The sequence below is a fragment of the Corvus moneduloides genome, chromosome 18, assembly GCF_009650955.1.
Source record: "Corvus moneduloides isolate bCorMon1 chromosome 18, bCorMon1.pri, whole genome shotgun sequence".
Taxonomy (NCBI): Eukaryota; Metazoa; Chordata; class Aves; order Passeriformes; family Corvidae; genus Corvus; species Corvus moneduloides.
Genome location: NC_045493.1, coordinates 10,017,698 through 10,033,415, shown reverse-complemented (window position 1 = coordinate 10,033,415; position 15,718 = coordinate 10,017,698). Strand labels below are relative to the sequence as shown.

The 15,718-nt window shown below is 45.8% G+C and overlaps 1 protein-coding gene across 3 annotated transcripts in view; it reads left to right on the top strand.

The window, feature by feature from the left end:
* The window catches only part of GRK3 (G protein-coupled receptor kinase 3), a 60,336-nt gene that overhangs the window by 30,544 nt on the left and 14,074 nt on the right, over positions 1–15,718 (top strand). For all 3 annotated transcript variants that reach the window (XM_032127675.1, XM_032127674.1, XM_032127676.1), the window contains 10 exons: positions 120–221; positions 988–1,062; positions 2,017–2,078; positions 3,139–3,190; positions 3,800–3,891; positions 6,573–6,672; positions 12,010–12,088; positions 12,528–12,658; positions 13,410–13,504; positions 14,334–14,441. In XM_032127675.1, coding sequence (XP_031983566.1) covers positions 120–221; positions 988–1,062; positions 2,017–2,078; positions 3,139–3,190; positions 3,800–3,891; positions 6,573–6,672; positions 12,010–12,088; positions 12,528–12,658; positions 13,410–13,504; positions 14,334–14,441 — 896 coding nt within the window. The remainder of the gene's footprint in view (positions 1–119; positions 222–987; positions 1,063–2,016; positions 2,079–3,138; positions 3,191–3,799; positions 3,892–6,572; positions 6,673–12,009; positions 12,089–12,527; positions 12,659–13,409; positions 13,505–14,333; positions 14,442–15,718) is intronic.

Here is a 15,718-nt window from a genome sequence, read left to right as displayed (position 1 = left end):
GGTGATTTTTCATTAATAAAGAAAACTATAAAGTAAAGCTCCAGCCACAGTCCTGTTTTGACCCAATGGGTGAGAAATCATTAGAAAATGAGTGGTGTGTGCTTGCCCTTGTGCTGCAGATCAAGGAGTACGAGAAGCTGGACTCGGAGGAGGAGCGGCTGTCGCGGAGCCGGCAGATCTACGACACCTACATCATGAAGGAGCTGCTCTCCTGTTCCCACGTGGGTATCCTGCCCTTTTCCCCCTGCCTGGCAGCAGGGATGGTGCAACACATCTGCTGTTCCATCCACAGGGTGCTCTGGGTTTGGCCAAATTCAGAATATTGGTTTTTTTATCCTTTCTTTTCTGAGGTGTAAAGGTTGACGGTGTGCTGCAGTTTTCACTGAACTTAGTGGCACGCAAAGGAAGGATCAGGAGATGTATCTGGTTTATGTTTCTTTAGACTAAATCTCTGTTTCCAAAAGGATGAAATTAAGTGGCCAAAGTCACTGAAAGTACAGTTTTCTCCAGCTGAAGTTTGGGCTCACTGATCTGTTCTTAACAGTTTCATGTGCTCTCATTTGAAAGAAGGATTTGCAGGGTGGTATCATGCTTTGGGTGGAGGGTTTAAGTGGGTTTTTGGGGTTTTTTTTGCCAAAATGCATTATTTTGTTAGTAAAAAGTCCATGTCTGCTTCTGGCTCTGGAGCTGTGCCTGTAAATGGAATTTTTCATGGATTTGTTAAAGGAAGATCATCACCCCCTTTGATTTTCACCTTCCTCCTCTTCATCTTTCCCTCTCCTGCCTTTCTGCTTCAGATTAATCCTGTTATTGGATCATTCTGCACACTTCACACTAAAATTCACTCTAATACACCTGTGGGAGGCCTTACTGATTCCCCCTGGGGTCGGTGTTTCCATGTGAGGAAAAGAACAACAGTGCTGTGACCTGAAATGAAACTCCTGCCAGTTCCAACTGTTTGAAATCTTTCTTTTTCTTTTCCAAAAGCCTTTCTCAAAACAAGCTGTAGATCATGTACAAACACATTTAGCCAAGAAACAAGTGCCAGCCAGCCTTTTCCAGGTGAGCTTTCACAGTCTGAACGTTCAGCTTCTCTGACAGAAAGTGACTTTGTAGATATTATTTAAAGAGACAGAGTAAATGGGACCAGTTTAATTCTGTGCTGTAAGTGGGATTGAAATGCTTTTCCAAGTCAAAATTACAATTTGCTCTTCTTACCTATAATATTTTCAAGCACATTTAGAAAAGCAAACTGTACCTTGGTATGTGAACAGAAGAGTTTTTATAGTTGTGTAATTTTAAGCCATTAAATGATTTGGAGTAAATCACTTTCCATCAGGAAGATGCTCATCCTGTCAGGGTGAACTGAGCTGCAACAGTGGAGAAATTGTCTTATCCATCATGGGGGTGTTTGTAAGCTTGAATCTCTTTTATCTAAATCTGATGTATTTTTATATGCTGAAAAAATGTGGAGGTTGCCCCTGCCTGATCCCTCTTGTGCTCCTGAGCTGTTCTGGCTGTTGCCATGTGGTGATGGCAGTGCTGGGTGATGTCTCAGCACTAACTGGGGAGAGGTTGGGCCATCACACAGCCAGGGGAGGGATTTCCCTGGAAAAAGTCACCTGCAATTTCAAGGTGCTGATCTCTCAGCAAGGACAGAGAGGAGAGAAGCACCACAAAGATGAGGGAGCAGCTCTGGAAAGTTTGGATTGCGCAGAGGGTGACAATTTATTGTTTAAATACATTTGAAAAAAAGAACTTTTTGCCCCCACACCCCTGCCCCTGGCAAACCCTTAAGGTTCTCTAGCTCGTGAAAATACTTTGTGTTTGACTTCAGGACACCTGCTCAGTTTTCAAAAGCCAAATAAAGCTAAAATGCTTCACTGAGGCTTCTTAAGGACAACCCAGGATGTGCTGCAGCTGTGTGGGGCCAACGAGAGTTCTCTGTAATGGATGGGGTTGAAAAAAGCCATTTATTGTCTGCTTAAATACTAATTGTTTCCTCACCCTTTTTAGCCATATATAGAAGAAATTTGTGATAGTCTCCGAGGAAAAATATTTCAGAAATTTATGGAAAGGTATGAACATGGAATATTACCTGAATTAGCTGCCTAATGTAGTGGGAAGCCAGGTCCCTTCAGTACTGCTGTAAATAAGGCTAAAAATGGGTATTAATACACCATGAATCAGATGGAGTTTATCAGCAAGCTTTGTAAATACCCAGCTTTGTGGGACGACCTAACCAGTGTCAGGATGTGTGAGTGGAACAGCTGGAAAGCTGAGGGATTTCTCAGTCCCAGCAGGGAGAGGTTGGAGTTTGGGCTCCAAGGTGTGAAAAGGCAGAACTGGGGTTTTGGGGATATTCTCTGAGTGCCCTTCTCTGGTGTGGGACTGGGCCCCTTGCAATGAAGGTGTAATGAAGGATTGGAGGCACAAGTCTGGCTCGGCAGAGCAGCCCTTTCCTGCTCATGTGTCAGGCTCTGGAAAGCTCAGCTGCCACCCAGCAACACCCAAATCCACTCTCTAAACTGGTTTGCTGCTATTCTGTGATAATTATAAAAATGCCTCCATAAAGCTGTTATTTCTTACTTTGAGAATAAATACTTAATTATTCATGTAGGAATAAGCAACTATTTTATTTATTTTTTTCCCCAAAGCCTGTGGTATTGCTGATGTTTTTCCTATTTTAAGATACAATGAATTTAAAACGTTCCTTGGAGTATATGGAGGTTCATTAACATAAATCCAGCTGCCTCTGTTTTCTTATCATTATCTTCCTCTTGCTGTAATTTAAATGTTTGTTAGTTCCAAACGTAGTTGTTTAAAAATCGAGAACCATCTTTGAATGGTTGAAAACCCTGTGAGAGAGGTGTGGGGACACACTGAGCCCTTACAGGGATAAGGTTATCTGCTCTCTTCCTCTCCCAAGGACGTAAAACGTGGAGTGTGCTCTGCCTGGGAATTGTTTTTCTTGGTGGGGGTGAGATTACAGTTGGTGAAAGGAAGGCTGTCATTTATTAAATACCACCCCACGCCCTAGCTCAGACAAGATTTTAAATATCAGAGTCTTGACATTTCCTGTAATACTCTACACAATAGTCTCAGACAACTTTTAAACTTTTTTTTTTTCTTTTGCAGTGACAAGTTTACTAGATTTTGTCAATGGAAAAATGTAGAGCTAAATATTCATGTAAGTACTTACAAGTATATTTATCTTGTCAGAGGCTGATACAGGAAAGAGAATGTTCAGTTTCGAATCCTGCTCTGCAAAGGCCTCATTAAGGAGGGTGGTGGATGTCACTGCTCTGCTATTCTTAGGCACAGCCCTGATGATTCCTGTCTGGACGTCCCCTCTGCCTTCCTCTGTTAATAGAATTTTGATTTTTTAATGGCTGAAAGAGCTGAACTGCCAGAATTGCTGCTCTTTATCAGCCCCAATCCCTGTCCATCTCCCTTTCCCACTCCAGTCCTGCCGTGATCCCAGCACCCTCTGAGCCCCTTCCCTTGGCCTCTGCTTTTGTCCCTCTGCACTTCTCTGTGACAACTTGGGCTGCAAAAATAGCCCTGAATGAGACTGGCAGTTTTTGGGAACATTCCCCTTATTCCTACTTCACAGTGTAGTGCTTCCAAGTACATGGAAATATCAACAAGAAGGGGCTGCTTTTCCAACACAATAAATGCAGTTGAATTACAGTTGAAGATCTCAACACATTCATGGATCATTTAGATGCTTTCACAGTAAGTTTTTTAATGCTGAAAAATGAAGGTTTTGTTTTGTTGTCTCTGTTTCCATTTGCAGCTGACCATGAATGATTTTAGTGTACATAGAATAATAGGAAGAGGGGGATTTGGTGAAGTGTACGGCTGCAGAAAAGCAGACACTGGAAAAATGTGAGTATCACCCACTCTGTGGCAGAGGTGATTGTAAACTCTGGACTGGTAAGGAAATCCTTTTAGTCATTTCCTAGGAAATCACTGGAAAGCAGCATCACGTTGCTGTAAAGTTCTTTGTGATGAAGTTTTATCCCCAGAGGTTCTGATTCCTGGGCACATGGAATGTCCTGTCAAAACTGCTGGAAAATGCACGTGTGTTAAAATCAGGTGTGTGTGCTCCAGCAGTTCCCTGGATCAGAGGCTGCCAGGGCAGAGGGATGTTCCTGTGGAAGCTGTGGTGGCTGCTCGGGTGTCACCTGCTCCAGGGGCAGCTGGGGGTGCTGCAGGAACCTGTCCCCAGTGCTGGGCAGTCAGGGCTGTGCCAGGGCCCATTCCCAGTGTGCTGTTCCCGATTTGGGGAATTGCATCAGTGCCTGCCCCATGTGTGGTGAAAGCAGTGATCCCTGCTGCTGTTTGGAAGGGGGTAGCCCAGTGTTGGGCTTGTGCTTCCCAGAGCTCTCCGTGGGAACTCCAGGGTCAACCCTGGGTGGTTTTTTATTCTTTTTGTGATCTCACCATTCACACACCTCACCTGGTCATCAGATTTCCATTTCTAGGCATCACTTTCCCATGATGTTCTGATCTGAACATCTGGGCATGGATTTAAGCAGTTGGTCTCAATGACAATCCACTTCTTTACACCCCACCCTTTCATCTTGCTTTTCTCCTAACAATTCTAGTCCATGGCCCATCGTTAAACATTTCCCTTCCAAGTGAGCAGGCCGTCTGTGACGTGCCCTGTCTCTGGTTCCAGCTGGCTCCCCTGGCACTTGTGTGACATCCCTGACAATAATAAACTTCTGACTCTGAACAAGTGGAAGACATCTTAATGTTGCTATTCTTATATTCAGTATTTCTGCAGTGACTTCAAGTATTTATATTAATATTCTTACTAACAACGCTGGCTTTATTCTTGCTTTGGTACTTTTTGTCCGTGTACAATTCATTCATTTGTCCACATACAAAAAATAAACATTTTATTTAGCTTGAGGCACACTCAGCAGGCAGTTCTCAGAGTCACAGCCATCTCTGTGTCTGAGCAGGGCTCTGGCAGGAGGTGGATAAACCTTGAGAAGTGAGAAGGACAGGAAAAGTGAAGCAAAGGACAGGTTTTATCAGATATAAATAGAGCAAAAGGAAGTGAAATGTGGGAAAACCAACCTTCTTTTCCAAATGTGAAGCAAAAGTTTACATGAGGTTCAGCTTCTGGGTAGAGGTTTGGTTTAATTCTTTCTTGATCCAAACCTGTCTGCCCATCCCTAACCCAGATCCCATCCCCTCTAGATGGCTGCCTCTGCTGCACTTAGAGCCTGCAAGGAGCGTGGGAAGCCTCCCCTCCCTCCCAGGTAACACGAGCAGTGTTCACTGAACACACACACACCTGAGCCTTCTGCCAGCCACCCCTGCAAGGACCTCTAGAGAGGGGCCAGAAGCAGGATGCAGCCTGCATTGCAGGGAGAGGGACAGCAGGACAGTGACAGACTCGATTTGGGACAGGTGCCCAGAGAAGCCGTGGCTGCCCCATCCCTGGAAGTGTCCAAGGTTGGACAGGGTTTGGAGCAACCTGGGCTGGTGGAAGGTGTCCCTGCCCATGGCAGGGGGTGGCACTGGATGAATTTAAGGTCCCTTCCCACTCAAGCCATTCTGTGATTTCCATGAGCCTTGAACATCCCCAGTCCCTCTCTCCGGTCAGGGCAGAGCAGGGCAGAATCAGAGGTTATTTTTACTCACCCTTCACAGACTCCTCAGCAAGAACACATGAATAATATTCCCAGTCTGGAAACTTAAAATTCACCCTCACTCCCCCACTCCCAACACGCTGATGTCAGGAATGACGTGGCTGTTTTCAGGAGCTGGAGCCAAGGTGAAGCCCTGGGGCTGGCTGGAGCTGGCACAGTGAGGCAGATGGGCATTGAAGCACTGCTGTAATGTGGCATCTTCCTAAAAATCCACGGGTGCCCATGTCTAGGAGTCTTCTGTGGAGGAGCACAAGTGTTCTTCTCACTGATAGCTATTAATGAACTCACCCAACGTCTTGGAAAAATACCCAGCCTGTATCATATCCTCCTGTGGTTGGTGGTTGTTAGGGTAACATCCTTTGTGAGCAAAATTGTATTAATTTGTGTAGCACAGATGGTAGAAGACTAAAAAAGCTTTCTTGTGTGTATCTGACCTTTTTCTGAGTAGAAAGAAAATTAAGGGGGAAAAAAAAAAAAATATATATATATATATATATAAAACTCAGTGTGTGTTCGAGAAGATATTGCTTTCCTGGTAGTGTTGAAACTGTTGGAATTAAATGGAACCATAACAGAATTTCTGTTATTTAATTCCTATGGCAGATCCTTGCTTGTAGGTATGAGAAAATGAATATATGTTGTGTAATTCCTATCTCACTGTGATAGCTTGGACATGGAATTATTTGTTAAAGCACTTTTCTCTGTTAGGAGGCTTCTGCTGGAAATGTATTAATTCTGGAGGGTTTTGGAGGTTTCATGCTTAGCCTGAAATGATGTTTTTAGTCCTGGGTTTAAGCTTGCTTACAGGATCCTGTAAATGTGCATGGCCTGGCTGCCAGTGAGTAGTACTGATAGAGGAGGTTTTTGTGCTTTTTCTGAATTGTTGTCTTTTTTTCTCAGGTATGCAATGAAATGTTTAGATAAGAAGAGAATTAAGATGAAGCAAGGAGAAACATTAGCCTTAAATGAAAGAATTATGCTGTCTCTTGTCAGTACAGGAGTAAGTATCACTATTTGTTATTCTTTCTTCCTTCTGTGTAATGGAAAAGCTGTTACATGTAATGCATATTCCATCAATTCCATTGTGTGCCATGCAAAAATTAACCCCCACTGGAGCCTCCCCCTGATCCTTGCAATGTGTCTGAAATGAGAAGGGAAAACCAAACTTGCTTGATCAGTTTGGTTCCTGCAGAATGAGCATCTTTGCTGCAGAGGCTTGAGGGGGTGCCTGTTTCTCAGGTAATTCATCCTCCTCCCCTCCTGACTTTTTAAATATCCTTTTTTCAACTATTTCTGTTTGAAACGTTTCCAAAACACGATTCTGTCTTTTAAAAAAGATTCCTTTTTTGCTCTAGTTACATAGTGCTTTAGTAGAATCCAAAGTGCTGCTGCAGAGAAAACTCCGGTTCATCCTCTCTTTCCTGTTACTCTGATACCCAATTCTTGGTTTTTATGTACTTCAGCTGAGTCAAGGTGTACCAAGCTGCTCTGCCTATCTAGTCTACTTATAAATTGCATTAAAATTGGATTAATTCAAATCGAGTACAAGTTGAAACCATCACTGATGTGTGCAAAAAGCCAACACCTGCCTGGCATTGGCTGCCCAGCCCTGGGGCCACTGGGTGGTGGCTGAGGTGTGTTGGGCTCAGAGAAATTCCAGGCAGGATTGGAGGTGGCTCTGCCCTCGTTGCAGTGACACCGTGGTTACCATGGCTACGGGTGATGCTGGCAGGAAGGTTCACTTCCCTCACCTTGTGGTGCATGAATTAAACGCTCAGTGTGGGAACACAGCCCCCGTTCCCAGCAGACACGGGAGGAATGAGGAGGAATCGTGAGTGGTTTTGTTCCAGGCTTGTACAAGAGCTGTGCAAAGAGCAGAATTCCCTGCAGTGGCAAACAGTGGGATTTCTTCTCATGGACCAGGGCTGTGTCCTCAGAGATCAGAGGATTTTTTCTGTGGGACAGACCTTGAAGATCCTCGAGTCCAGGCATTATCCCAGCCTGGCCACCACTGAGCCAACGCTCCAGGGAGACCTTAGAGCCCCTTCCAGTGCCAAAAGGGGCTCCAGGAGAGCTGGAGAGGGACTTTGGACAAGGGGGAATGGCTTCCCACTGCCAGAGGGCAGGATTAGATGGGGTATTAGGAAGGAATTCTTCCCAGTGGGAGTGGGGAGGCCCTGGCACAGGGTGCCCAGAGAAGCTGTGGCTGCCCCTGGAAGTATCCAAGGCCGGGTTAGACAGGGCTTGGAGCAATCTGGGCTAGTGGAAGGTGTCCCTGCCTTGTGGGAGTGGAACTGAATGAGCTTTAAGGTCCCTTCCAACCCCAAACCATTCTGGGATCTGTGATTTATCCGTTCAGACTTTTTAATCAAGTTACCTGTTTTCACCAGAGATAAGTTGTGGCTTGTCCGTGTGTGTCAGGATTCCTGAAAACCAGTGGGGAGTAGGTCTGTAGCAGAGACTAGACAAGAAATTGAGGCAAATGAGTAATAATTGTCCCATTAACTTCAATTTGTGATTCTGTGGCTCCAGCACTGAATGTGAATTTGCATGTCTAGAGATTCAAAGAGAAAATAGTTCAGGAGCTGCTGGTGGAGGCAGCTTTCTCACAGGCCAGCACACAGTGGGGCTTTGAGCAGGGGGAGCAGCAGGAGGAACCATTTATTTCTTTCATTAAGGATTGTCAGCTCGTTAGAGTGACATTTCTTTCAGATTCTCAGGAATTTGAAAGACTTTGAAGAGAGGTTTTGTACAAAGTACTGCTCATTCAGGTCAGGTACACCTGGATAGCAGAGGCTGGAGCACTTGGAATATGCAGGATGAGATAGGTTTGAAAGTGGTGGAATAAGAAAATTCCTTCAATCCCTGAATAGAAGCTGGGGGGCTGGAGTGGCACGTGCTGTGCCCAGGGACAGGAGTTCTGCACTGCCCAGAGCAGAATGGAACTGGGAAGTTCATCACAGTACAATTAGTCACTTAACTGGGAATCCAGATGTCTCTGCAAATAACAGCTGTGCAGATGACACAGCTGGTTGTGTAATCAGTTCTGTTAATCCACCTAAAGCTCTGGCATTCCCCAGCACTCCTGGAGCAGGGAGCTCCCATGCTGGAGTCGGTCGTGGCTGCGTGGTGAGAGCAGCTTTCCATGGGTTCAGGAGTACAACAGGCACCTCTGCAGAGCATCTGGAGCCTCTTGGATGGGTCTGGTGGCACCGAACTGGGCTCTGCAGGGCTCAGTCTCCCTTGGTGCCTTTGCTGTGTCACTGTGGTGTAACAGGGACAAACTGTCACTGAGCTTTGGGTTTCCTCTTCTGCAAGGCACAGGCCCCGTCTTCCCCTCCCACACAGACCTTCAGGCTGGAAAGGCATTGTGAAATCCTTGGAAGGTCACAGAGTAGGGAAGAGAGTTTACTTTCTTTTAAATATTTAATTTCTGTAGTAGCCAATATTTGCCTAATTTCTGTTCAGAAAACTGGAACATGGAAATCACCAAGGCGGTGATGGACCCTGTGAAACCAGCCAGCCCCAAGGTGCTGTTTGTGGAAGGAAGTGGTTATTCCATGAATCTTTTCCTGAGGGTAGGAGGGGGTCATTCCATCTGTCTGTTGCAAGACCAGGGGCCGTGCAGGGCTTCTCTCTGTTGTGGCTCCCAGTTTTCTCCTTCTGAAAAACCTCAGCACTTCAGCTGCCTTATCCAGATCTTCTTGAGATAATTTGACTAATGGCTGGATTCAAGACTCCCTCCAAAGGATGATAAATACAATCACAGAATCCTAGAACATCCTCAGTTATCCCTGCCCAGGACACCCCAGGAGTCCTGCCCACCGTGAGGTGGGTCTGAGATCAATAATTGGGGTTTTTGGAGCAGAACTGGTACTTGGTTTTCACGTGTTTCAGGCAGGGACTGGCACATCTTTGAGTGATGCCTCAGGGCAGAGCTGCCCTCCAGTTAAAATGGGGCACAGCTGCTCTGTGCTCTGAACACCTTTGTCCCCTCTTTGCTGTCACTTTGTGCCCCCAAAGCCGAGTGCTTGGCTTTCAGGGAAGAGTCAGAACCAAAGGTTTCCTCCTAGAGCACTTTTTAATGTGCTAATGTCTTCAAAATATCACATTTCTGCATTTTTTATGGTTGCTCTAATATTTTTTTTCCTTCCACTTGATTTATTACCACAAACTTGACTTCAGCAGTTCTCTGGACTCAATCCAGGATTGTTTGGATGTAAGGAACTCTTTCCAAACTGGTCTTAATTCACACATTAATGTCATAATGTTGCTTATTTTCATCAGAGCAGAAACTTGACTGCAATGAAGAATTGCTCTCCTGGGAAATTGGTTTAATTGCTTTATGTGTCCTTTAAAAAAATAACTGTAGGGTGGATTTTTAAAAATTTTTATGCTGTAAAATACTCTTTTGCTGTGGTTTTTGTGTCAGGAAAATACTGCAGTACAGTTTTTCTCTCTGTGAGCAGAGAAAAGGGTAATGATGAAATTAGGAATGCTTCCACAAAAATGAGTTATGCATCACATTTACACTTCCAGATAACTTTTTATTTTTCAAATCCATAAAAATAGAGGCAAGCTATGTTCTGGTGTCGAAAAAACCCTTTTATTTGTCTATGTGTGGTGTTTAAATTCTGCCACTAAATCCTTCTGGGTAATTAGATTGCTCTGAAATTTTAGGAGTCCTGCTTGGGGACACTTCTGAATTACCCAGTCGATGCAGGAAATTAAGTTAATAATTCTGCTCAAGCTGCTGTTGTGAAGTTAAGTGGCAGCTGCAATAGTCCCCAGCACAGAGTTCATAACCAGAGGTGGTATCTTGTGTTAGACACCACATCAAGCTCCTTATTTGTAGGGCCATTGGCTTTTCTTCCTGGATGTTGTGCAGGTGTTTCACACCCATCCCTCCCCTCTGCAGGGAGCGTTTGGGGTGAGCAAAACATAAAGTGCAGTTGGGTTGGAGCAGGGCAGGATGTACCCAAGCACTGTGGGGATCCCTGGGCTTACAGTCAGGTCTATAAAGCTTTGTATTTGAGCCTCATGGAAGGATGAAGGGGCTCTGAAGTGTCCCTGTCCCTCCCTTTCCTCTCTCCAGAGCCGGCCCCGCGCTGCCCAAGGCCGCCGTGTTTTGCTGTTTCTAAATTGGGAAGGGAGCGAGTTCCTGTCAGAGATTCCCAGAGCTTTCCCTTGTCCATCCTGCAATGCTGAGCATGTTGTTGGAGTCACGTGAGGCCACGCTCTGCTTCCTGCGGGGTGTCTCCTCTGGGATCGTCTCCCTGCCCCCCTTGGAGCTTTGGGATCAGATGTGGGATGGGGCAGCACAGCCTTTCCTGGAGGGTTCACTGCAGGCTCACCAGACAGCCCTGGTTTTGTACCACAGCCATCCATGGAAGGTGTCCCTGCCCATCTGGAGCAAGATGGGCTTTAAAGTCCCTCCCAACCCAAAGCATTCCATGATTCCATCCCATATGGCTTTGGAGAAGTTGACGAAGTGATAGCCACCCCCAAGAGCCTCCTGGTTTGTATCAGCAATAGTGTGGCCAGCAGGACCAAAGCAGTTCCATTCTTCCTGGAAAGGGTTCTCCAGCCCTGGCACAGCTGCCCAGGGCAGTGGTGGAGTCACATCCCAGGAAGGATTTAACAGATGTGTGGATGTGGCACTTGGGGACATGAGTTAGTGGTGGCCTTGGCAGTGCTGGGGGATGGACTCGATGATCTCAGAGGGCTTTTTCAACCTCAGCAATTCCATAATTATGAATTAGCCCTTGCATCCAGCACAGGCCCAGTGCAGAGGAAGATCTGCCAGCTGCTGCCGTGGAGTTTTGAATGTGTGTGCTGGAGGTACCAGGACACTGGGAATAAAGATGTGTTTTTCAATGGAATTTTTTATGGCTGCTTGTCTTAAACATGGGGTGAATTGAGGTTCCAGGTGCATCTGGAGGTGGGCTGTAACCCATCCTTGCCCTGGCTGCTCTGCTCTGACCTCCTAAAGCTGCTCCCACCCTCCTCGTGTTGTGGGTTTTACACGATCTGGACGTTGCTGTTGCTGCTTCCTGGCCATTGTAACACCCCAGAATCCCAACTTCCTGCCTGGTGTGTTCACATTCCTTCAGTCTTCTGTTGGAAATGCTGCTGGGAGCCAAACACCTTCCCTGTCACCTGGGCAGGGCCCTCCCAGGGGGACAGGGGTTACCAGCATAGCTGCATTTCAGGAGTGAGGATAGAACTTGGGAATACTGGCAAATAGCACAGGAAAAATACCAGATGTATTTTTAGCTTTCCTAAGTCACACTTTGCTCATTGCCTGAGGTGAAACCTCTTTGCTCTTCCCTTGCAGGACTGCCCTTTTATAGTCTGTATGACCTATGCCTTCCACACCCCTGACAAGCTCTGCTTCATTCTGGACCTCATGAATGGTAAGCAAGACTTGTGCAGATGATGATGATGATGATGATGATGATGATGATGATGTTACAGGAATTTTGGCAGGAGGATTGTTGAGATGGTTGGTCCCTCAAGCCTGGGCTGCTCTATGAGCTGATTTATTCAGCTCTCACAAACCAATGTGTGGTACAGCCTTTTGCTTGGGTGGAAGTCCTCTGCTGGATTAGTCACTGAATGCAAATGTTTATGAAATAAATGCATTTTAAAATGGAGTTTCAGACTGATGAAATCTCTGTATGAACTTTCTCAGCTATTTTGTCACCACACAGACTTGCAGAGGGTGGGCCTGTGTGCTCCACAGGTGATAAGAACCTACAGAAGCTGTGCTGTTCCCCCACAGTGTCACCCTGTCTGCCTGCAGGGTAAGATTTTACTGTTCATTTAGTTACATTTCAATTCTTCTCGTTTCAGGAGGAGATTTGCACTACCACCTCTCCCAGCACGGAGTGTTTTCTGAAAAAGAGATGAGGTTTTATGCTACTGAAATCATCCTGGGGCTAGAGCACATGCACAATCGCTTCGTGGTGTACAGAGACCTGAAGGTAATGGTTGGTGGGTGCCTGCATCCACACAGGCCCGTGGATAACTTCATGGATTACTTTATCTGAAACCTTTCCTTGGCAGGATTATTTCTTTATCTGCCTGGTTTTCGTAATAAGGTTTCAAAGTCGTTCTAATCTGTGCCATTATCCAATTTAACTAGCCTGGGAGAGGCTTCCTGGGGGTCACAGTAAATCCTGTGCAGTGTTACTTATCTCCCTGATGGGAATAATTTAGAGGATCTACTGTGTTTCTGGGAGCCCTGAAAGAGGCCTGTGTGTGTGATGGGGGACAACAGCAGGGGAGTTGCTGGGGGGTTTCACTGACAGCTGGGAAGTCGAGGACAGGTCCCAGAGAAGGGTCCCTGGACCAAGTGACAGCACAAGGGGATTAAAGTCTACCCAGAGACTGAGAATAAAAGGTGTGAGAGCCACACACAGACCCTGCTGTGAAGAAACCAAAAGCAGCTTGAGGCCAGAATGGATTATTCATTTATTACCTGCTTTGTGTTTCAAACCCTGCTTGGTTGTTCTCTTCTGGTGTTCAGTCTTTCATAACCTGTGGAGTTGATGGTAGTGCTCTGTGAGAATGTAGATTTTTGTCTGGAAAGTGCCTGGTCTAGTGATGTTAAATAAAAAAAGGGCAATTACCAATTACCAGGGAGTATTGATGTCTGAGTTGCTGTGCTGTGAGAGTTTGCACTTGTGTCAGCTGAGGAATACCAAGCACTCACCTCCCTGTGTTGGTTTCCAGCCTGCAAATATCCTGCTGGATGAACATGGGCACGTGAGGATATCAGACCTTGGACTGGCTTGTGACTTTTCCAAAAAGAAGCCACATGCCAGTGTGTAAGTATTATATCTGGGAGCTCTGCTGCACATACAGGTAGTGCTAAGTACATCCTGAATTTGTCTTTATAGTTTAACTTTGCTTGAAGGGGAGGAGTGACACTTGTGTGGCCCAGGCTTGCTGAGCTGGAGGCTCTAATGAGGTTTTTCGGACTCCTCTCCCTGTTTTCCTACACAGTTGTAGCAGCTGATGTGTAGGCATGGCTGGGAGATGACACATTATTTTGGGATGATTCACTGCTCAGAGAAGAACGCGACTGAGTTAAAGTACCAGATTGCTTTAATTGTCCCAACCTGGTAATTAAATATTCCCAAACTGACTAAAATCCTGGATTTATTGTGCCTTTGTCTTTCTGGATCTTCTTGGAACTGGAGGCAAATGATGTTCCTTTCTGCCACTTGCCATCAGGATTTAACTAGGAACTGAATTCCCAGAGTTGTGTGTGGATTTACATCTTACCTGGCACATTTTATTCTGAAGTCCTCAATTGCCCTGATTTAGTCTCGGAATTTATGCAAAAAGGGAAACTCCAGCCTGTCACACCTTAAAAGATTTGCAATTCAGTAGCTTCTTGAAAAAAGTCCATATGTTTTGAGTATGTCAAGGGTAAAAGCAATACCTGGTGGCTGCTTCTAGTGGTGCCCAGGGCTGAGCTCAGGAGTGTCCTGTGCTCACCCAGGTGACACATGAAACCCACTGGAAGCAAAATAAAATGGTTAAAATGAATTCTTTCCAAACTGGGCTGTCTTACCGAGAGAACATTGAATGATTTTGTTTCCAGTGATAGTGTTGGATGTAATGAATGTTCTGTGCTGTTGTGCTCTGCAGAGGAACCCACGGGTACATGGCCCCCGAGGTGCTGCAGAAGGGCACGGCCTACGACAGCAGTGCCGACTGGTTCTCCCTGGGCTGCATGCTCTTCAAGCTGCTGAGGGGGTGAGTGGGGCTCTTGCCTTGCCTTTGGGAGCCTGGGGGCCTCTGTGGGCATCCCTTGGAATATCAGGACATCATGTGTCACAGGTTGTCTGAAATGATCCCTCAGTGCTGACCCACATCCTCATGTGAGACAAAACCAGGCTATTCCTTCCAAACCAAACCCAAGCCCTGCTCCCTGTAGTGGCTACACATGTGGGACATGAGGAAGGCAGGTCCTCTGTGTGCTCTTTGAACTGCTGCTGACAGCAGTTTACTCCTCTCTTGGTAGCTGGTAGTGTTTTAAATGCTGGGATGTTACTCCTTGGAGTGCACGAAGCAGCCCTGTTAAATCGTGGGCTTCATGTTAAGCTGAGATGTGGTGTGGTGGAGAAGCTCTTGGCTGCACTGGTCCCTTGTTGTGTGCTACTCAGCCTTCCCTCCTGCAGGGTTTGGGGCAGGTACAAAGCGTGGATCCTTCCATTTGCTGACTCTGGCCTGTTACCTTATCAGTGTCCAAAGGTCCACGGTAATTACAGCCTTGTCAGCAATTACCTTCTTGTTAAATTTACGTGTCTAGAATTGATTAATACCATGGGATTTATCTGAGCAGTCAACAAGCACTGATGGGCAAGTGCTTGTTGAAAATGGCATCCTCGATGTTAATGGCAAACCAGAAGAATCTGAGGCTTTTCACAATGCTTCTCTGCAAAGATTGATCATTAGGTCATCCTGTGTCCTCACACATAATTAATTATAAGCTTTTATCTCCATCCAGACACTGTACAAAGGAAGGTCAGTGTGTGACTTGTGAATTGAACTGCAGAGCTGTATCAGTTTAACAGTAATTGTGCACAAAAAGGGCTATGTAAGGGTGCAAACAGAGAAAGAAGTGTTTAAATTGCTGGTCTTTGGGCTGTGGTTCTCCCTGGCAGAGATGTTCAGGGTGGTATCAGTGCTCAGCCAGAAGCCAGAGCATTATCCACGGTGAACTCCTGGTTCCTCATCTGTTCTGAAGCCAATTAAACACATCCCCAAACAAGGGCTGGGCACATGGTGCCATTTCTTGGTGTTTGGTAAATTTAGTCTGGCAAAGAATCTGCCCATAAGTTGCCAGTGAATCATTTTCTTCCCTGATCTACTCAGAGCCTCCTTGTCAGAGTGCATGAGGCTGTGTGGGAACCATTTACCTGTCATGCTAAAAAGAGAAATATTGAAGTCCTGGTCTGTCCATTGCATCCATCAATCAGAACAATTTTGAGGATAAAAGGAAAATAACTTGGGAGTAGCAGGTCTCCAGC